Source organism: Melopsittacus undulatus, chromosome 4, assembly GCF_012275295.1.
Source record: "Melopsittacus undulatus isolate bMelUnd1 chromosome 4, bMelUnd1.mat.Z, whole genome shotgun sequence".
Taxonomy (NCBI): domain Eukaryota; kingdom Metazoa; phylum Chordata; class Aves; order Psittaciformes; family Psittaculidae; genus Melopsittacus; species Melopsittacus undulatus.
The window spans coordinates 53,671,557-53,693,661 of record NC_047530.1 but is presented as its reverse complement, the minus strand read 5'-3'; the positions used below and the strand labels follow the sequence as shown (position 1 = coordinate 53,693,661).

The window sequence follows — 22,105 nt, the reverse complement described above, 5'->3', positions numbered from 1 at the left end:
TCATGGACAAGGTTAAATGGAAATACTTGGCAACAATTCAACATGTGCTTAAAGTTTTGGAAGATCAATTTTGGAAAATGGTAGCTCAGAGTGGCGCTGCTGTGGCAGAGTATAGCTGGGCTGGAGATCTGCACTCCAGCTAAAGCAACAGGGGACTGGCCATAAATAAAGGAAATCCATAGTCTGGAATGACCTTTGGTGTTCAGCTTGCTTGTTTCCTCTGATTATTTAGATTGGGTGCAGAACACCTTCAGTATTCTGTGGGCACCACTAGGCATCTTTCTTACAGAGGTTCGCATTGAAAATGAAAGAATTGTGCCCAGAGAGCGCTGGTTTTGTGAACCCTCTGCAGACTGCTTGTACTGTCTCATGGACTGCAGTCTGGGGACTGCTGCTGTGCCCATTTGTTGTAGCACAGAGATGAGTCTCTGAGCTGAGGTAGGAGTTAACTCTGGCATGAAGGTAAATTGTTAAACATGGCATCCTGAGCATAGTAAGTGCTGACAGAAGAAGCTGCCTAGCAACCCTGTGGGCAGGAGGGAAATAATCCTTACTGCTGCAAAACTTTCTCATGGTCTACAGAGCTAATGCAAGGCAAGCCAATTTTTCATACCCCAGTTAGCCTAGTATTCAGCTAGATTTTTGTTTTTTTGTTTTTTCAAATTGATCATTAAACTAGAGTATATTATGGTCCAGATAATGTGCTTTGAGAGAACAAAACCAAATGAGACGAGAATTTGTCAGGCTCAGCTGGCAACTGAAGAATTCAGCTGGCACTTGGCTGTGTTAGAGAATGGCAGGCTTTGGCTGGCACCGAGGAATTTCCTGAGTTATGAAAAGAGAGCACTGGGCACAGGAGAGATCTCAGATAAGGCAGATCTTAGAAAACGACTCAAACGTTGAATTTGTTCCTGGTAAATTGGGTGCTTGATGTGGAAACCACCTAGGTTTCTGGCAGCCCAACATAGCAAGAAGGCTGAAGAAGGGAGAAGAGAAACATGTGAGAAGGACACAACCAGAAGGTATTTTATTGGGACTTTTAAGTTATTTGAGTAATAAGCATAAATCAGTTATGCTTTTAGAATATTTTTGTTATCTGAATATTTTTTTTTAGTTATAGTTTTAGCAGCTACAGTCTGGTTGGAAAACTGAGTTCATCCGTCTCTCCCAGAAATTCAAGAATCCCTCAGTCTCCTATAAATAACAACAGAAGCCTTAAATAGAAGGGGAAACACGCATGATAGTACGTTTTCCTCACTCCAAATGTAAATCACATGGTCTCAAATACTTGATTTAATGCAGTCGTTAAAGATAAGGATAGATTGAAAGAAAATACAGTGTTGATGGAGGGTAGCATGGAATGTTGTGGTAATTTCTGAATACCATTTTGCTACTTTGGGAAATACAGCTTTTGTTGTAGTATGACTGATGCTATTGTTTTTCTGCTTTTAAACTTCTGCACCTAATGGTGCCCTAATGTTAGCATATGGCAATGAACATAAGTATTACTCATGGAAATGTGTGCTTTTCTAAAATAAAATGTAACTTTTGAGGTATGTAGAAAGGAATTCTCCACTGAACTTGCATCTTGGGCTATCTGTATAGGATTTTATGCTAACTAGCACTTAGATTCTACATGTCTCTTTATCATATATCATATGTAAAGTAAATATACTTCATGGTGGAGGGGGTGGCAGCCCAGACATTTTAAGTGTGTGGCCTAGGTTTGATTTCCTAGGCTTTGACAACTTCAGACTTTCAATTCTTGTTTTTCAGGTACCTCATCTCGACCACTTTAGGTCTTCTTGCCTAAAGAATCCACGTGTAAATTTCCTGCACATTTTTTTACTGCTTTCTTTATGCATCATTTGGGTCTATTTTTTAAATTATTATTTTATGCTGCACAGTGAAAAAGTAAAGAACAAAATTCAGTTGCAGTTTGTCCAGTCTAGTTGTTGATTTAAAGCAAACATATACCACAAGCAGTGGGCCTTTTCAAAATCATAGTGTCACAGAATCAGCTATGTTGGAGAAGACCTTTAAAATCATGAAGTCCAACCATTACCCCAGCACTGCCAAGCTCCACCACTAAACCATGTCCTGAAGTGCCACGTCTATGTGTATTTAAATACTTTCAGGGATGGTGACTCCACTGCTTCCCTGGGCAGCCTGTTCCAATGCTTGACAACCCGTATGGTGAAGAAATTTGTCCTAATATCTAATGTAACCTCCCCTGGTACAGCTTGAGGCCGTCCTGTCATTTGCTGGAGAAAAGACCAGCCACCTACTTGCTTCATCCTCCTAAAATACAGCCTGTTTCACTTCTGCCTGATTTTGCTTTTGCTGTATTTTTTGCCTTTGGTTCTTAATTACATTTTTTTCAATGCAGACCATTCCTGGGCATGTGTGGCTAATTCATTAACCCAGTTTCTGTAGTCAGTACATGATCTTCAGAGGCTTCATTCTGTATCATGCAAAGAGGAGACGGCTCCTGAGTGACTGCGTGTTTAAGACTCAATGGTCAGCATATTACAGGGCTGACCTGACATGAGATAGTGTGAACATGAAAGGGATGGGAAAGTGCTGGTGGCACAGGAGATGCTGGTACCCAGGCTCTGCCTTCCTGCTGTTGGTACCAAGGCGTTAGTCTGTGCATGCAAAACTTGGCCTGAATTTAAGAAGTTGAGATGTGTTTGCTACGGTTAGTTTTAAATAGTTCAGTGCTTCCTCAAAACTAATCAAGTGTGTAGCCTCTTCTTGAATGTATTTTCTCAAGAACAGACATGAGTGCTTGTGGGTGTTAAGCTCTTGACATAATTTATGCAAATACCTTTTTAAAATAAAAATTTGAGAAGCACATCAAACCCTTCCCCTTTGTATAACGTACTTTGCCAACTGAAACAAGGTGAATGTTGAGAAGCAGATGAGAGAAACTCATAGTTAATGCTTTAATTTGGTCATTTCTTTGTAAACTAAATGTACATATGGAGTTCTATTTGTTACTCATTTTTGCTAGATAGTAAATATTTATAATTTCAAAGGCTAGGTGTTTGTGATTGTTTTCTGTAGCTCTCTAATTTCACTCTGTAAATATTACTCTGGCATTTCTGCATGCTTCTCCTGGTTCTCAATGCATAAGTACATAGGGACAACGGGTAGCTTCTGTAGCTGTGCTTGCACTTCTGTAGGAATGGACCTATCTGTGATTGCATTGCTTCTGTAAGCTTGCAACTGTTTCAAGCCACTGTGTCCTTGGAGTCAACTTTTTTAGTTATGTTTTGCTTTTTGACACAAATCTACAACTTGTGCTGACATGAGCATGTGGCTTTGCACGTGGTTTTGTGAAACACAGGCCCGCTCTGGAGCCAACACAGCATGGTTAAGGCCAACAACATTGTCATGGATTTCTTTTCTGTCCTTAGGTCCTTTCTCACAACTTGTGCACAGTGTTAAATGTTCCCCATGATCCAGTGGCCTTGGAAGAGCACTTTAGGGATGATGATGAAGGACCAGTTTCCAATCAGGGTTACATGCCTTATCTAAACAAATTCATCTTGGAAAAGGTACGTTTTGAATTCTTGTGTTTTGTTTTTTCTTTTCTCAGGTTTTGTGTTAGAGTGTCTTTACAATAGACTTCTAAGCATGGTGGTGTGAAGGCACTGGGGATTGAGTGTGCCTGTGTGGTGGCTGGGTACTCTGGAGAGCCTGTGCCTTAAAATGGAAGGGTGTACTGTTCTCTCTTTCCTTTCCTTGGTTTCTGTTTCATGTTACATCTGGTCATTGTCTAAGGTATGTTCATGCAGAACCATGTTAATAAACTACCTCAAATTGAATTTATTTGGAAGTATGTTGGAGTTATAGATTGTCCCACCTTATGCCTATGGCAAAATATTGTTACAGGTTCCTTTGCCAACAGGACAAAAATATCTTTAGTTATTCAGAAAGTAATTTAATAAATCCTTCAAGTAATTACAGTGGGTGACACTCCCTATGTCACCCACTGTCAGCTGTCTGTTGTGCCGTGTTTTGTGGAATACTCCGGAAATCCAGCAGTTTCCTCTGCCTCTGCATCTTATTCTATGATAGCTAGTCACTGGGATTGACAGTTAAAAAAACCCTTATCTTCAACAACTTCTGTTGAGGATAATGGTCTAGTCAGTAAAAACCATTGTACATAATAGTGCAAACATACCAGCTTCAATACCACTATTTCTTGTAAACTTGGGGGCCTACCCCAGAAACTCTCAAACTTTGATATTGTGGCTGCAGAGATACATATTTACTTTCTTTTATAATGCTGAGAAGTCCTGAACTTTCATGCTGCTGAAATGTCTAATGCAGCAATTGCAGATTATGGAAACTCCTGAGCCCTGTTTGCTGATTTTTGCTGCTTCTATGATCTAACTTTAATACTGGACCACCCTCAGAGTTACAGTCAATGGCTCAATGTCCAAGTGGAGAAAAGTGATGAGTGGTTGGTGTTGAGACTGATCCTGTTCATCATCTTTGTCGGTGACAGGGGCAGTGGGATTGAGTGCACCCTCAGCAAGTTTGCTGAAGACACCAAGCTGTGTGGTTTGGTTGTATGCTGGAGGGAAGGGATGTTATCCAGAGGGACCTTGGCATGCTTGTGAGGTGGAGCAGTGCCAACTTTATGAAGTTTAATGAAGTGAAGTGCAAGGTCCTGCACCTGGCCAAGGCAGTCCTACATACAAATACAGGTTGGGCAGAAACAGGTTTGCAAAGAGCCCTGAGAAGACTTGGGGGTGCTGGTTGACAAGAAATTCAGTGTGATCTGGCAATGTGTGCTTGCAGCGCAGAAAGCTAATCTACTAAAAGAAGCATAACCAGCTGGTCAAGGGAGGTGGTTGTCCCCCTTTACTCCACTCTTGTGAGACCCCACCTGGAGAACTGCATCCAGGTTTGGGGCCCCCAACATAAGAAGGATGTGGACCTGCGGGAGTGAGTCCAGGGGAGGTCCATGAAGATGGTTAGAGGGTGGAGCACTTTTCCTATGAAGACAGGCTGAAAGAGCTGGGCACATTCAACCTGGAGAAGAGAAGGCTCTGGGGAAACCTTAGAGCAGCTTCCAGTACTGAAAGCTGTAGAGGGACTTTTTAAAAGGCATGTAGGGATAGGACAAGAGGAATGGCTTTAAGCTGAAAAAGGGTAGATTTAGGTTAGATACAAGGAAAAAAATAGTCATTATGAGAGTGGTGAAGCATTGGAACAGGTTCCCCTGAGAAGCTGTGGGTGCTCCATCCCTGGCAGTGTTCAAGGCCAGGTTGGATGGGGCTTTGAGCAAGCTGGTCTAGTGGAAGGTGTCTCTGCCTGTGGCAGATGGGTTGGTCCTTTGATTCTATGAAAATATGATACATATAATGCAGTCTGGTAGCCTGGAAACAGGAGAAGCTTCTTATATTTAGCTAAGACTTACCAGCTCCTCTGGCTCTCTAGTTTGTATTTCTCTCATACCCACTGACAGTGTCCAGTTTTATGTGTGGGAGCTGTGGACCGTTAATGCACATAAAGATACCCTTTTAGCATCTTGGTTGTTTGATACTGAAGAATCTTGCTTTGTCCCTGAGAAGTTTATCTAATTTCCACTTCTTGTTGGCTGTCTGAGCTCCTGTAAGATTCAGTGGAGACCAAGCAGTTCCTATACGAATTTCTTGGAAAAGAGGGTTACTTTATTTTGACCAAAGGATTACAAAGTCTGAACCACAGTGGTTTTGTTGATGCTGTTTGTAGGCAGTAGGAACCATTAAGAAAAAAAAAGAAAGAAACAAAAAAAAACCCCTAAAAACTCCACCACAACCAAAAAAACCCCAAAACCCAGAAAACAGAAGGAAGGCTTTTTCAAATATAAACATGCTTTATTGTTAAAGGGTGTTTCTAGGGAGAGTAGTTACAGAAATAAGGAGCAATTGCATTTGAATTACACCTTAATTTGAAAATGAAAGACCTGGCTGCATAAGCAAGTTGGTGTGAATTCAGACTATTTAGATGCTCTAGAGCACTTTCTTACACCACCTGAGAAACAAAGGTCAAGCTACCCTGCTTTCTCGGGAAAGGAAAGAGCATGACTTGTGTTTCTTGTGTTGTTTCTTGTGTTTCTTGTGTTGTTTTAGTCATCCACTGATCTGGCTTCCCATAATTGTCTGATATACCCGTACCATTAGTTCATTTTAAAAGATGAAAATGTTAAGGAACAGGATTATCTGTAACTTCATGTTATTTAATCCTGGCTAAAAGCTTGTAAACAGTTTAGATACGTACTGTTTAAAAAGGGGTGAAATTCGTTAGCCTGAGGGCTATCCTTTAGGACTGGAAAAATCTTGATTGTGACATCTTTTAGAGATGACTTTATATCTGTGCCAAAAGACAAGATACAGTGGAATGAAGTCACTGATTCATAACATGTCTCCTTTGTTTAAAGAAAACAAGCAAAAAAAGCAAACAAGAACCCCCTTTTTTATCGTTTGCCCAGGGCATAATCTGTTCTTTTGGATGCTGTAATTGCACAACAAATGCTATTAATTTATGCTAGTAAGCAAGGCTACTAAAGAAAGACTGGTGCTTTATACCCCCAAATGCAGAGCAAGTTCTCTCAATTTCCAGTCATATGTTTTCTAGTGAATTAATTGATTTGAGCAAGAACAGTCTGGTCAAGAGAGTGTGTTAGTTGTTGTTTGATGTTTTCTTTTTAATCTGAAGATAACTTGCTTAAAAAAATTAGTAAAATATTTAAAGAATGAATCCTTAGATTTCTTTTAAAACAGATACGTAACTGTAACATAGAACTTTACTGAGGTCTTCATAACCTTTTGTAAGAACTTCTGTTGTACTTTTAAATACAACAGTTACAGCTTTTTTGTATTTTTTTAGTGCTGGTTTACCTGTGTTACCCTGCAATAAAGCCTCTGTATATAGAACCAAGGAATCATCAGGAGAGGCACAAGTCAGTAGTGTAATGAAACAAACTTGTTGCAACTAATTTTCTTTATCCAAATAAGGAGTTTGAATAAATAGTTTGAATAATTAGTATTGCCTAATAGATGATTTCTAGTACGGTGCTGCTTATTGCTTAGCAGGTAGATGTATTTAGGGTTTTCTTGCATTTGAAACAAAATCTACTCTTGTTTTGTAATTGTCCCCTTCAGGAGGAAGCTGTCACTTGCTGATATCGTAGAATCATAGAATAGTTAGGGTTGGAAAGGACCTTAAGATCATCTAGTTCCAACCCCCCTGTCATGGGCAGGAACACCTCACACTAAACCATGTCATCCAGGGGTCTGTCCAATCTGGCCTTGACTGTCTTCATAACCTGTTTTACTTGGTTTCATAACCATATTTTAGCATGTTCCATTATTTATAATGTATGTCTTTTAATATAAATTGAAAACATTTTCTTTTCAATGGTGGTGAGATGGTGGTATTTTACAATATGCCTTACTTTATAGCAGGGAAGAGACAAATAGGGGGAGGACATCGTTCTAAACCTCAGATTATTTAATCTTCCAAACAATTTAGTGAATGTTGCTTACACTACCAAAGCTTGTTATATTTTTGGAGCTGATCTGGTCACTTAAAATATTAAGCCAAATATTTTCTGTGTTTTTCTTATATTTTAGAGTTATTTGGTACAATATTGATGATGGTTTGAAAATTTTCTACTTTTAATAGTATATTAACTAAATTAGAAATACTTTTGCACACAAGTTCCAGTATAATTTAGAAACCAAACAAGTATTCTTAATTTCTGAACCTATGCTTAGAAATAGTCTGTCATAAATCCAGAGAAATTATTTATTTGGGGTAATAATTATGTAGCTACTATGTAGTAGGGTGTTGCCCATCAAGGAAGCCAAAATAGCACAGCCAAGACTTCTGTAGTATGGAGTTAGCTCTAAAGCAATTTGTGTTTAGTTGCAGGATTTTCACCTTCCTTCTCCTCCCTCCCCATAAAAAACATACTTGTAGAAGGAAGGTACCAGGAGTAGTTGGCACTGCCACATGGACTTGCATAGGAAAATTGTTGGTTTTCGTTGAATAGAAATGTTTAGTTCCATCCCTGGTTTCAAATGTCTCTGGAACAACAATTTTGTGATTATGTCCTTTATTTAACAGCCAGTCTGATCCTTTAAAAGAATCACAGATATGAATTGGAGTTATTTTTAATTATTTTGGAGAGCTGAGCCTTGGGTGCTTATCTGGTTATTGTTCCTGAATAATTCCTGAAGAGTGTCTCTGCTCTGGATGACACATGGTCCGCATAAAGTCCATTTCAGAAGCAAGTTTGGATTCTGAAAAAAGGACTTGTATGTCTAAAGTGGGACCCCTGGCACAGTGCAACCTGATCCCCTGGGGCAGAATGGTCCTGAAACCTTCTGTGTGGCTGCTGCCTAATCCTGGTGGCAGTACCGTGCTGTAGGTGACGTGGATTTTGACATGAGCTTCTGAAGTACACACAGTCCAGCTTTGCTGTTTGAGCAGAAACCATGCACTTTCCTTTACCTGGCCAAGACCTGTGCCTTTTTCTACCTGTGTCCCTGTGGCCATTGATTGCTACCATGCTTTAAAATATCAGCAGCTCATGGAGCAACCCACTGTATTTTTATAGCTTAGAGCACTTGCCAGATGGTGGCTGGAGGAAAGGAGATTTTGCACCCCATTGGCGTGTTCCTTGGGAGTAGAATAACCACTAGTTCCATGGTGGAACTGCTCATCATCTGAGTGGGTGAAGCTGTTTTAGAAAATAAGTGGGTGGGGAGGACAGATAGGAAAAACCAAAAGCAAGAGGAGCCAAGGGAAGAGGTGCTGGCAGATTGAAGGAAGGAGAAGGAAACATGGCTTCTAGCCTTTGTTCCAAAGGTAATTTGTTTGCTTATCTGCTGTTTTATTTAAGACCCATGTTTCTTGTACAGATATCTGGTATGCTGAGCTTGTGAGTACAGTAGCTATAGCTACTACAGCTTCCACCTTCTCCAAAGCAGAGTAGCTGGCCTCTTGCACCATCACTTACATTGGTGGCCAGCTCTGCCAACATGCAAAATCTGTGGCTTTCTTTCATGTCTCACTTTTAGTCCTGTAAAGTACCACTTAGAATAGGGTTGGCTTTCTGTTTACTTCTGTCTTCTTCTGGTTTTCTGTTTTCTTTTTCTCTCCACCCACATAATTTCATCCCCTTCCTTAGCCTGTCTTTGAGTTAGCCACTGTGGCTCGCCCTCCGCTATGTTTGACCTCTTACCAGACTAGATAGGAGATCATACAGTTTGCAGTGGTGTCCTTGGAGCATCTGCACCATGACACATGGTTTGGCCCATCATAAGAAAATGGGCCAATGGGAACATTTACCACAAGAAGTACAAGAACCTGTTGTTTAGTCACATTTTTCAAAATCTCAAGGGACTTCTGTTACAGTGCAGAATATGCCTTTATCAGTTACATGTTGGCAAAGAAAGAGCATTGATATCGTAGGGAGATAAATCTCAAACATAAATGAGGGTTTAAAAAGAAAATGGAGGAAATGAAAGCTTTCGTGTATGTGAATAACCCACAGATGGCTGTGTTTACAGTTGCTAAGTGTGATAAAGAATAACAAGAAAGAGATTTTTTTTTAATGGGGGTGAATATTTGTAAGTCTGAGAAAAAGAAAAGATTCTAAGTGGATCAGCATTTGAGGAGAAAGATGTTTATATGTTTATAAATATCCTATAAGAGTTACATTTGAGTAATATGAAGTGGAAAAACATTAAAGGTCTTTCCCAGCTATTGTTCCAATATGCTTTTGAGCATATCCACATGTAGTTTTGGCTATATTCGTTTCCAGATTTGCTGTATAAACTCTCAGTAACTCAGTGCAATAGAAGGGCATCTGGAAACTTAAGACAGTTATGAAGGTGGTTCGGAAGTGAAACCTAATATGCTAGAGGAAACACAGAATTCAGTATAGCCTCCTTCACATGAAGTTGGGCTGTTATTAACTCAACCAGAAATTGGAGTTTGGATATAGATTTTGCTGGAAGAAATTCCTTAGTTGACCCCATACAGGAAGTCAGAGCAGGCTTCTACAGTTTTCTTTTTTGGGCCTTGATGTTTCTTGCAAGCTAGAATTTTGTCAGTGCTTTTTGCATGACTTTTTTTGTATGCCTGTTAAACTTTGTCCATTACTCTGTGTCGTTCGTTTGTATTAACTTCTTTTGTTGTTGTTCAATTTCTTCATTTTAGGTTCAAGGAAACTTTGACAAAGTTGAATTCAACAGGATGTGCTGGACTCTCTGTGCTAAAAAGAACCTCTCTAAAAGTCCTCTGCTTATTAGTGATGAAGATGCATTTAAAGTGTGGGTTCTTTTTAACTTTTTATCGGAGGACAAATACCCTTTAATCATAGTACCTGAGGAGGTAAGAAACAAAAACTTCAGCTGTTTAACACCAGTTTGCTTCATGTCCCAGTTGAATATGTTGATTTAAGAGAAAATAGTTGTTTAATATTAAACTTTTGTTCCCCTCTTTTAATAACATAAGGCCTCAGATACTTTTCCTTGTCTTCCAGGGTGCATATGTAAGATTCCCACCTGTTACTTTAGATATTGATGGCTGTGTTTGTGTGTCATTTAAACAGCCTAGACTAAATGGGACATGCTTCTTGTCCCCCAGTAAATAGTTTATTTTGCTTTTTGTGATTACTGACTGGTGATGGGGATGCTAGTTCCTGTGCCAGAATTTGGAGCTGTTGAGGTTCTTGCTTCATTCATGAGTGGCTTAGGTATGTTATTTTCAGTCACTGTGCTTGCTTATATGTGCTTAAGATTTTGCACAGTTGGTGCATTAGTATGATTCTGAAAATAAGTTCTCCCTCTGCTCTGTTACCATGACTTGCAAGATGAGTCTTTGGTCTCATGTCACCCTCCTGATGAAAAGGAGAAGTATGAACTTTTCTGGTGATGTCTATTTCTGATCAAAACCAGCCACCACCTGAATACTCTTGCTTGAAATTGTTGAAAGAACGATACCAGAGAGATCTCTCCGTACTACACATTTGTGAACAAGTATGGGCAATGCTCAAATAGGTATTTTAACCCTAAAGCAAGATTTCTGTATCTCCACTATTCTCTGCTTCAGGAGGGGTGAGGGAAGAAGCAGGAAAATCAGGCATAAATAATCTTCTGAAACCACATGCAGAAATCCCAGGGGTTTGCAGTTCAGCAGTGGAGTACTGATTAATGAGTATTTGCAAACTGTTGAACAGTCAGGAATCAAACCAGTCTGATTTACATGCTGCTACGACATAACCGTTGGACTCGAAGCTGTTATGCCTGGCCATGAAGTACTGATAACTCTCCAAGCAAAATAAACTGCTGGGGTTTTCCTTATAACTCACCTTTTAGGAGACTTGCACTTTCTGCAGTGTTTTGGATTTTGCTAGGCTGGTGATGACAAGGCCTCACCTGTTGTGCTGTATTCCCATGAGAAATGGGACAGTCTTTTTCCTTGCTTTTCTATTTTTTTCTGACAGTTCTGGGAGATGGGCATAATGGTTATAAAAGCTAAGACAGCGTAATTGGTGCCAGATTTGGCTTTTAAGGTCAGAGCCACTGAAAAATGTCAGAACTGGGACACATCTATGTCTCTGGTTTGTCATTGTGTTCCCCATTGCACAGCTGGGCTTATCTGAGGGTAGAAATTTCACATCTTCCTTATTTGTTTGCATGGTTAAAAGCTTCAGCCCTGCCAGCTCTGAGGTGCTGGCATTGCTCACTTGCTACCCCTCCACTAAGCAACCCCCCATATCCATGCTGCCTTCTGTAGCTGATGCCAGGTAATGGCAATGTGTCTGCTGGCAGATGAGCTGCAGAGTTGGCTCTGAGCCCATAAGAGGTTTTCCAGATGTTATAACTGCTTTGTTTTCTCTCCTTCCCATCCCTCATGCCCAGGATTGACCTGTATGGCTCTTCTATTTGGAGTATTATTGCAATTCTTAGGGTGGCTCTGTGTCTGCATCTCCTTGATTACAGCAGTGTTTAAATTGCACAATACTGTTTAAAGAAAGCTTAAAGAGCCTGGCAAAGGCTGCTCTGTTCTTATCAGACACAATGCCTGTATTCACTCTAACCTTTTGCCTTAGACCACACAGGTAATGTAATCAGCTGGTGGAGGAATGCTGTCTGTTTGCATTGGTCTTCCATGAGGTTCTCTGTGCTTCTAGAAAATTCCACACTTACTCATTTGCCCTTTTGCACAAAACTCCAAAAGTAAAAATGCGAAGTCTCAATTTTGGTCAGTGTTGCTTTTTCTCTGCGTGACCATTCATATCTGCCTTTAAAGTTCTTATGTCTGAGGTTTTCTTATATTAAGTCTTAACTTCCAGATTCACCTAGTATTTTTCTTTCCATTTACTTTTTATGCCTCTTGAGTTAAAAAAAAAGCTTGATTTTATATTTAGTCCTCACTATTTTATATTGTAGCCTTTCATTTAATTACAAAAAGGACTTGTACATCATGTATAAACTGAGGGGATTTTTGCACAGTGAAGAACAAAGGGTGATGGAAGCATTGCTCTTCTGTGATGTTTATGTTTTGGTGAGAGCAATGTAAACCTCTCATGAGTGAGGACAGCTTCTGAGCCAGGGAGCATGCTTTCCTTCCCTCCCTGTCTGTTGCTTTTACTGTTGGCTGACAATACTGCAACACACAACTTACTGCAGTTTCTGGCTCAGAGTCCTTTGTGTGGGATCCAGCTGTTTCTCCTCCTCCCTCCCTTCCACCTTGTAGGCTTTTGGGTTTCACAGATTTTGTTTTCCCTTTATAAGTAACTAGGAAACTTGTCTCATACCTTCGGGTTAAAAGGATCAGCTTGAAGATTTCTATAGCCCATCTTGTGGATGGGAAGATTATAACAGAGAGAACTTTTTAGGTCTCCAGTGAATGTGTTGATACAACTTCATGTGGCTATGAGGATGCCTTCACTTCCTATTTCTTGGAGGAGCTGCTCTTTAAGACCTACTTGGGAGTTTCCTTTTCTGGTGGAGCTTGGTGTTTGGGGTTTTGTGTTTTTGTTTTGTTTTTTTAAATAAGTGATTTCTGCGCTCATTTGAACAATTTCATATCTGGAAAGCTCTCCTGCTTGGGTACAGGAGTGCAATGCAAATACAGTAAAACTTTATTTAAACTGCACTGACCAAAGATGGGGGCTGCTCTCCTTTGTTCTTGCCTATGGTGTGTACTTTTGCACTACTGTCACTGTGCTAGCCCTTTCATTTTAGATGTAATTAGATGGGGCTGTTACTTCCATCTGCAAAGTGTTAACTGTTGATTCCCTGCCCAGGTGTTGAATGGGCAGCAAATTGGGAACAGCTGTATCTCAACCAGAGAAAGGAAAACAGGCTACAGAGATGTAGGTTTCCTTAGATTCAGGCTGAAGAGAGAAGTTACAAAGAGGGGTTTGAAAGCAATGGAGGGGTTACACAAGGTCCAGAAGTTGCTTCTTTAGCAACCAGACTGAAAGCCAGACAGCTTCTCACTTGCCATGGTGGGAGAGATGGCAGATCTGCACTTGAGGGAAGTAAGGTCAGTAAAGTCCCACATGGGGATGAGCTTGGGTTCAGGTGTGCAGTTTTGGGATGCGACTTCAAGGTTGAGAAGATCCGTCTGTTATGCAGAGAAGTCACAGAGGCACCCGTCTGTTGGCCTGACCCAGTCTCAAGGGATGTGTTTTGCTTGCCAGGGGCTCAGATCAGGGATATTGCTGAGAGGCTGCCTGCTCTAATAAGTCCCACTGACTATTACCCACTTCTAGTGATCCAAGAGGGTGCTAGGAATATAGATAGGAGTAGGCTGGAGCATATAAAGAAGGATTACAGAGCCCTGGGAGAGGTGGTTAGAGGCTCTGGAGCTCAGATTGTCTTTTCATCAATTCTCTGGGATACAGGGGAGGACCTTCCAAAGGCTAGGAGGATTGGACAGGTTAATAAATGGGTAGAAGGGTGGTGCCATAGTCAGGGGTTTGGGTATTTAGAACATGGGACCCAGTTTAGGAGGCCAGGTCTACTGGGGGCTGGTGAAGCTGCTCTGATAAAGAAAAGGAAGAGCTGTTTTGGTAGGAGGCTTGCCAGACTGGTGAAGGAAGCTTCAAACTAGATGTGTTGGGGGAGGGGAGCATCATTCCATCCCAACACACCCAGTCAGTTGCCAGCACCTAGAATAAATGCTCAGAGCAATGTAAAGATATTCCAGCCAATGAGCTGGCTTCATTTGGAGCTCGGATCAGATGCCTCTCTACAAAGGCCCATAGAATAGGGAACAAACAAGAGGAATTAGAGATGTGTGCATGTCTACAGGGGTATGTTATAATAGGCATCACAGAAACATGGTGGGATGGCTCCTATGACTGGAGTGTTGGAATGGAAGGTTACAGGCTCTTTAGAAAAGACAGGACTGGCAGGCGGGCTATTTATGTTAGCGAAAGGCTGGAGAGTATGGAACTCTGTCTGGGGACAGGTGAGCAGTCAACAGAGAGTCTGTGGGTCAGGGTTAAAGGGAGAACAGTGATGGGACACATCACTGTGGGGATCTGTTACAGACCGCCTGACCAAGAGGAACCTGTGGATGAAGCACTCTACAGAGAGAGAGGAACAGCCTCATGCTTGCAGGCCTTTGTCCTCATGGAGGACTTCAACCACCCCGATATCTGTTGGAGGGATGGTACTGCCCGGCACAAGCAATCCAGGAGGTTCCTCGATTGTGTGGAAGACAGCTTCCTTCTGCAAGTAATACAGGAGCTGACAAGGAGAGGTGCCCTGCTTGACCTTGTGCTCACCAACAGGGAAGGGCTGGTTGGAAATGTGACTCTCCAGGGCAGCCTTGATTGCAGAGATCATGAGATGGTTGAGTTCGAGGTCCTCAGGACAGTGAGAAGAGCGTGCAGCAAGCTCACTGCCCTGGACTTCAAGAGAGCAGACTTTGGCCTCTTCAGGACCCTGCTTAGTAAGGTTCCATGGGATATAGCCCTAGAGGGCAGGGGGGCCTAAGCCTGTTGGTTGATATTCAAGGATCACCTGCTCCAGGCTCAGGAGTGTTGCATCCCGACTAGAAGGCAGTGCAGTAAGAGGGCCAGGAGACCTCCTTGGATGGATAAGGAGCTGCTGAGGAAACTTAGAGGGGAAAAAAGAGGCTTATAAAAGGTGGAAGCAAGGACAGGCAGCCTGGGATGAATACAGGGATGTTGTCTGGGAAGCTAGGGACCAGGTTAGGAAAGCTAAGGCCCAGTTAGAATTAAACTTGGCTAGGGATGTTAAGGATAACAGGAAGGGATTCTGTAATTACATTGCAAATTAAAGACAGACTAGGGACAATGTAGGCCCCCTCTGGAAGCTATCAGGAGAACTGGCTACCCTGGATTTGGAGAAGGCTGAGGTTCCTAATGACTTCTTTGCCTTGGTCTTCACTGGCAAAGGCTCTGACTGCACCACCCAAGTCTTGGAAGGCAGACACAGGGACTGTGAGAATGAAGACCTTGGGCCCACTGTAGGAGAGGATCTGGTTCGAGACCATCCTAAGAACCTGAATGTACACAAGTCCATGGGACCTGATGAAATGCATTCATGGGTCCTGAAGGAGCTGGCGAATGAAGTTGCAAAGCCACTGGCCATCATATTTGAAAAATCATGGCAGTCAGGTGAAGTTCCCTGAAAAAAGGGAACTATAACCCCCATTTTCAAGAAGGGGAAAATGGATGCTCCAGGGAATTACAGACCAGTCAGTCTCACCTCTGTGCCTGGCAAAATCTGGGAGCAGATTCTCCTGGAAGGCATTCTAGGGCACATGAAAAACAACAAGGTGCTTGGTGACAGCCAGTATGGCTTCAGTAAGGGGAAATCCTGCCTGACCAATTTGGTGGCCTTCTATGATGGGGCTACGGAACTGATGGACAGGGGTGGAGCAGTTGACATCATCTACCTGGAGTTGTGCAAAGCGTTCGATGCTGTCCCACACGACATGCTTGTGTCTAAATTGGAGAGACATCAGTTTGATAGGTGGACCACTCAGTGGATAAAGAACTGGCTGGATGGCTGCATGCAAAGTGTTGTGGTCAACGGCTCAATGTACAGCTGGAGACCAGTAACGAGTGGTGTCCCTCAGGGATCCGTGCTGGGACCAGTTTTTTTCAATGTCTTTGTCAACGACATAGACAATGGAATTGAGTGCGCCCTCAGCAAGTTTGCTGATGACACCAAGCTGTGTGGGTTGGTTGATACGCTGGAGGGAAGGAATGCCATCCAGAGGGACCTTGACACACTTGTGAGCTGGGCTGATGCCAATCTCATGAAGTTTAACCATGCCAAGTGCAAGGTCCTACACCTGGGTCGGAGCAATCCCAGGCACAGCTCCAGGTTGGGCAGAGAAGAGCTTCAGAGCAGCCCTGGGGAGAAGGACGTGGGGGTGTTGGTCGATGAGAAAATGAACATGAGCCAGCTTCAGTGTGTGCTCGCAGCCAAGAAAGGAAACGTATCCTGGGCTGCATCAAAAGGAGCGTGACCAGCAGGTCAAAGGAGGTGATCCTGCCCCTCTACTCTGCTCTCGTGAGACCTCACTTGGAGTATTGTGTGCAGTTCTGGTGCCCTCAACATAAAAAGGACATGGAACTGTTGGAACATGTCCAGAGGAGGCCACGAGGATGATCAGGGGACTGGAGCACCTCCTGTATGAAGACAGGCTGAGAAAGTTGGGGCTGTTCAGCCTGGAGAAGAGAAGGCTGCGTGGAGACCTCATAGCAGCCTTGCAGTATCTGAAGGGGGCCTACAGGGATGCTGGGGAGGGACTATTCATTAGGGACTGTAGTGATAGGACAAAGGGTAATGGGCTAAAACTTAAACAGGGGAGGTTTAGATTGGATATAAGGAAGAAATACTTTACTGTGAGGGTGGTGAGGCACTGGAATGGGTAGCCTGAGGAAGTTGTGAATGCTCCATCACTGGCTGTTTTCAAGTCAGGTTGGACAGAGCCTTGTGTGACATGGTTTAGTGTGAGGTGTCCCTGCCCATGGCAGGGGGGGTTGGAAGTAGATGATCTTAAGGTCCTTTCCAACCCTAACTATTTTATGATTCTAAGTCAAGTCACCAAGAGACGGGCTGGTGCCTATGCAGGGGCACTGGACTCAGCTGGTAATGGCCTCATGCTCCACTGGTTACTAATGGGTGGGTGGAAGCAGCTAGGAGAGTTGGAAAGAAGAGAGATCCATGAATATTTATTTTGCACAAGTGCTCATGTCCCAGGGAAGTACAGAAGTGTATAAATTCTGTCTCCCTCTTTCAGGTGATGAGCCCTCATATGTGCAGAGTAAAATCCTTATGTGAACTGGGTAAATGTGGTATCTGCAGAGAGGTTCAGACGGACTGGAGGAAATCAGTGCTGTATTTGTTTGGTATAATTAAAATTAGTGCTGTTGGACAGCTTTCAGAATTAATGCACTTCTCAGCTAACAACAGATCTGCCTCCTGGTGCAGTGGGCAGAGCTTTACCAGGCACCTATACTGCTAATGCATCTGGAAAGCAGGGGACTGGGTGGGAGCTCCTTCCAGTCCTCACAACTGATCTTTTCCATTACAGAGAGGCAGACATTCCAGATGTGTGTGTTTCCTTCAGCTCATACAGACATTATCTGTTCCACCAGAAGGATAAAAGGAAGAAAGGTGGAGAGAACTGTAGCCATAAGAGGAGAAATATTTCTAGTGTCATGAGCTTTCCTGACAACTCACTTCTTAGTTGTTCCAGGCTCATTTGTGTGCCTTGGTATTGTTTAACCAGGTATCTTCTGTTTTATAAAAAGGATTCCAAATACTTTCCCTTTCCTATTTCTGGACATGTGACTGCAGCCTTGGGAATGCTTTATCACCTGTGAAAGCTGTGGTATGTGGTTAGCTGTGTTTCTGAGCCGTCCTTAACGGCGAAACTCGCAGATATGTACACTGCAACCTGCACACTCTTTGTGTGTTGTAACCTAGTGTTCACATAACTTGGTTTCGGTAAGCCAAGTGTATTTGTTGTTTCTCCTTTTTAAGTTTGCCTTCTTGAAAAAAGGAGACTTGCACAGTAATTTTTTCCTTGTCCTGTATCCTTCAACTGTTTTAATACATGTCATTCCTAATCCTTCTGGTTAGGACAGAGAGAGTCCAAAATGTGTGAGGCTTTCTTTGTGTTTGAGAATGAGAAAATGTTTTGTAGACTGGGGAAGTGAAAGTCTGAAGCTGTCCAATGGTGATCGTTCTGGAGGCATTTCTTGCAGAAAAAGGTTTGTTGCAGCCATGTTTGCTTCCTTGTTCTGCATTCTAGTATCAGAAACTGATACAGTGAATAAAACACTGGGAATTGAAGCTTGGCTGTTCAGAAAAAATCAAACCTGATACAACTAGAATCAAAGCTCCTTGTGTGGGGTTTTAATTGACCCATGATCTGTACAAGTTCATAATGGTGGTTAGAAAGATTTTTGTCACAACTTGCATCAGTTCTTCCCGTTTCACTACTCTTTTACTCAATCGATGCAAAAAATCAGACAATTTTTAGCTTATGCAGCAGGCTGGTTTTATGATTTACATGTTACAAAGTTTTTTGAATTGAATTTTATTGTGCTATTTAATGCTAATTTAACTTTAAAATAAAAGTTAATGGTTTACAGTGGACAATTAACATAATTTTTTGGTGGAAAGGAACAAATTTTAACTTAAAAGTGACGTTCTGATGGGATGAAAAGAAGGAATTGATGACTGTGAAAGGGGATATGATTGCTTTTATGTCTCTTGTTCAGTAACATGTTTCTGCAGAATTCTGTACAATGTGAATAGACCTTTTTACATCTGCTCTGTTAATATCACAAACCTTATTTAAATAATGTGAACTATTATAGAATAGTTCATATAGACAAGAATGACCTTGTCTGCCGTACTTTGTTGGGCATGAAGGCCTCCTTGATGTTGTTTTTCATTTTTCATCTTCCAAGAGACACACTTGTATACCAGAGAAATAAGTGAAGTATCTATAATACTTCATTCCATATAAAGGGTAGTGCCAGGAATACCTGGAAAAGAACAACAAATGGGTGTTGAAACACAGGAAAATAAAGTGCCCTCTGAAAGAAGATTCCAAACAGACTGCATAGCTTGTGTTAAAGAGCTGCTGTTCTTTATATAATTTTTGTTTTCTTTTGGCAGAATTCTGTCTGAAAAGCTTCTGTTGATTTGAGATGGAAGCTGTTTGTCATACTGTGGAACCAGTTGGTCCGTGCAGTGTTAGCAATACCCCATGTTCTTATGTCTGTATCCAGAAGTCAAGGTCCAGTCAGAATAGCAGCAAATGTTGCTTCATGCTTGCTTTTTGACACTCTACTTTTTAACCACAAAAATAGGTTGCGTTTGAGTCAGTAGACTGAATTGTCAGTTATTTGCTGAGTTGACATGTTTCTTTGTGGAGGAGGGGAAACGTTTGCTCTCAGAAGTTCCTCATTTGAGCACATAATGAATGGTCTCTTATTTGCTTCCACATTGATCCCATTTATTTCTTTATATTTACCTCACACTTTTTTCCACATTTATACCCCACTGCAACACTCGCTGTTGCTATTGAGCAGATAATGTCAGGTAATTATTTCCTGGGGACTTAGGTTAGTCATGTACTGTTTTTTTTTTGTTCTTTTTTTTGTTTGTTTGGGATTTTTGGTGTTTTTTTTTTTTAGATTAAGTTGTAATATGCACAAGTCCTTTTCATTTAAGAAGAGTTAATGTATTTTAAAGTAATGAGATATTTGATGTACTTTAATGGGATTATAGGATATTTGTGGTCATATTAGTGATTTGGTAAATGTTTAAATCTGTTCTAATAATCAAAATAAGGTGTACAGATGACATTAAAGCAAAAGGTATGTTGACACATTTGTAGTGTATTACATGATAACATGTACTAGCCAAGAGTTTTGCAGTGCTTCTTCTCCAGACCATTTGTTTAAGCTGTGGCTTAAGCAAAAAAGTGAAAAAGTCTATTTGGGCATGATTTCTTGTGTGTGTCCCTTTATCTACAAGAGAGTCCTAGTACTTTGAGATGATTAACTAAAGGAATTCCAGAGCTGCATGCCTCCAGCAGTGTAACAGGTTGTGAAATCTTAGGACAATGTATTTTAAAGTTGAAGTTCATTAAGTTTTAATCACTTTTTTAATTACTGTTTAGAATTTGGGCAGTTATATTATGTACCTAATTAAGCCTCAGTAATTTTAGCTTTCCTTTCAGCCGAAGTACAGGATCATAGTTCAGAACTGGTGCTGTACAGAGGGACTGAGCTGAGTGGGCAGAACATGGTTTGAACATGGGGAAAAAAACCAGTTACTTCTGCATTGATGCCAGAGCTTGTTTCAGCTCGTCAAATCCAGGGTTTAGGAGGTTTGCTTTGAAATGAGTTCACAGTGCTCCTGTTCTTGCATGCCAGGAAGGATTTTTTTGGGATGTCGGTTTTGTTGTTTTTTTTTTTTCCTGTAATACTTTTCTGAAGTAGGAAGTAAGCTGCTTCCTGCCCCTAACTGAGGATTTATTGTAACTGGTGCTCAAAAGCCTTGGATTAGTTTTTTGACTTAAGGATGTTGGAGAATGAAAATCAGCAAAGCCCATTTTAAAGATTTTTTAAGGGGATTTATTACTGAAAATCTAGTGGAAGTTCCATGGTGTTTGCTTGGAAGGGCATGCTGAAATTTCCTTGCTCTCATGTGATTATATTAATGTCAGTAATTCAGAGCTGTGTGTGGAACCAGTGCAAAGCATTGTTTTATGACTTGTGTTGAAGAGTGGATGTGAGCAGCGGTGACCATGGCAAGCAGAGCCCTGGTACTGTGAGGAGGAGGCCTGGATGTGCAGCCTGCATGGAGAAGGTGAAGTGGCTGTGCAGGTGTGTTGTCTGTAGGGATGCTTTCCTCAGGTGGCAGGCACTGAGCTGAAAGTCATCTCTGCTGATCACAAAAAACCTGGTGCCCTCTCTCTCAGCACTTTTGTACAGATTGAATGCTGCTTTTGCAGAGGTCTTTGTTCAGATCATGTCTTTGCTGGTAAGAATTGGATAAGGAGCGACTATGCCAGTGTTTTGCCACCAAGAATTTTTTCATCCTATCCAGCCTTGAATCTCTCCTTTTTTAGTTTAAAACCATCACCCCTTGTCCTATTGCAGCAGGCCCTGCTAAAAAGTCTTTTCCCATCTTTCTTATAGGTCACTTTTAAGATCTGAAAGGCTGCAGTAAGGTCTCCCTGGAGTCTTCTCCAGACAGAAGACCCTCAGCCTGTCCATCACCTCCCTCTGCAACTCCCTCACCTGATGGAGAGGTGCTCTATTCCTCTGATCATTTTTGTGGCCCTCCTCTGGACCCTCTTCAACAGGTCTGTGTCTTTTCCTGTGCTGAGGACACTAGAGCTGGATGCAGTACTTCAGGTGGGGTCTCACCAGGGCAGAGTAGAGGAGCAGAATCACCTCCCTTGTCCTGCTGGCCACACTCCTTTGGTTGCAGCCCAAGATATAACTGGCTTTCTGGGCTGCAAGTGCACATTGCCAGCTCACATCCAGTCTTTCATCCACCAGTACCCCCAAGTCCTCCTCAGAGATACTCTCAAGCCCTTCATCCCCCATCCTAACTTGATGTGGGGGGTTGCCCTGCCCTAGGTGCAGGACCCTCCACTTGGCCCCATTGAATCTTAGGAGATTCTCGTGGGCCCATATCTTGAGCCTGTCCAAGTCCCTGTGAATGGCATCCCATCCCTCAGGTGTGTTAACTGCACCACTCAGCTTCATGTCATCTGCAGACTTGCTGATGGTGCACTCAATCCACTGTCCATGTTGTTGATGAAGATATTAAACAGTAGTGATCCCAGTATGGACCCCTGAGGGATGCCACTTGTCACTGGTGTCCAGCCAGACACTGGACCGTTGACCACTACCCTTATCCACCAAACAGTCCACCCATCAAATCCATATCTCTCCAGTTTAGAGATCAGGATGTTGTGGGGGACTGTGTCAAAGGCTTTACAGAAATCCAGATAGACAACATCCATAGCCCGCCCTTTGTCCAGTGATGTAGTAACT

At 42.0% G+C, this 22,105-nt stretch overlaps 1 protein-coding gene across 1 annotated transcript in view; it reads left to right on the top strand.

Annotated features, from left to right (window-relative positions):
- The window catches only part of SWAP70 (switching B cell complex subunit SWAP70), a 47,297-nt gene that overhangs the window by 5,333 nt on the left and 19,859 nt on the right, over positions 1–22,105 (top strand). The window contains exons 2-3 of the mRNA XM_005153249.3: positions 3,423–3,563; positions 10,231–10,404. Of these exons, the coding sequence (XP_005153306.2) occupies positions 3,423–3,563; positions 10,231–10,404 (315 nt within the window). The remainder of the gene's footprint in view (positions 1–3,422; positions 3,564–10,230; positions 10,405–22,105) is intronic.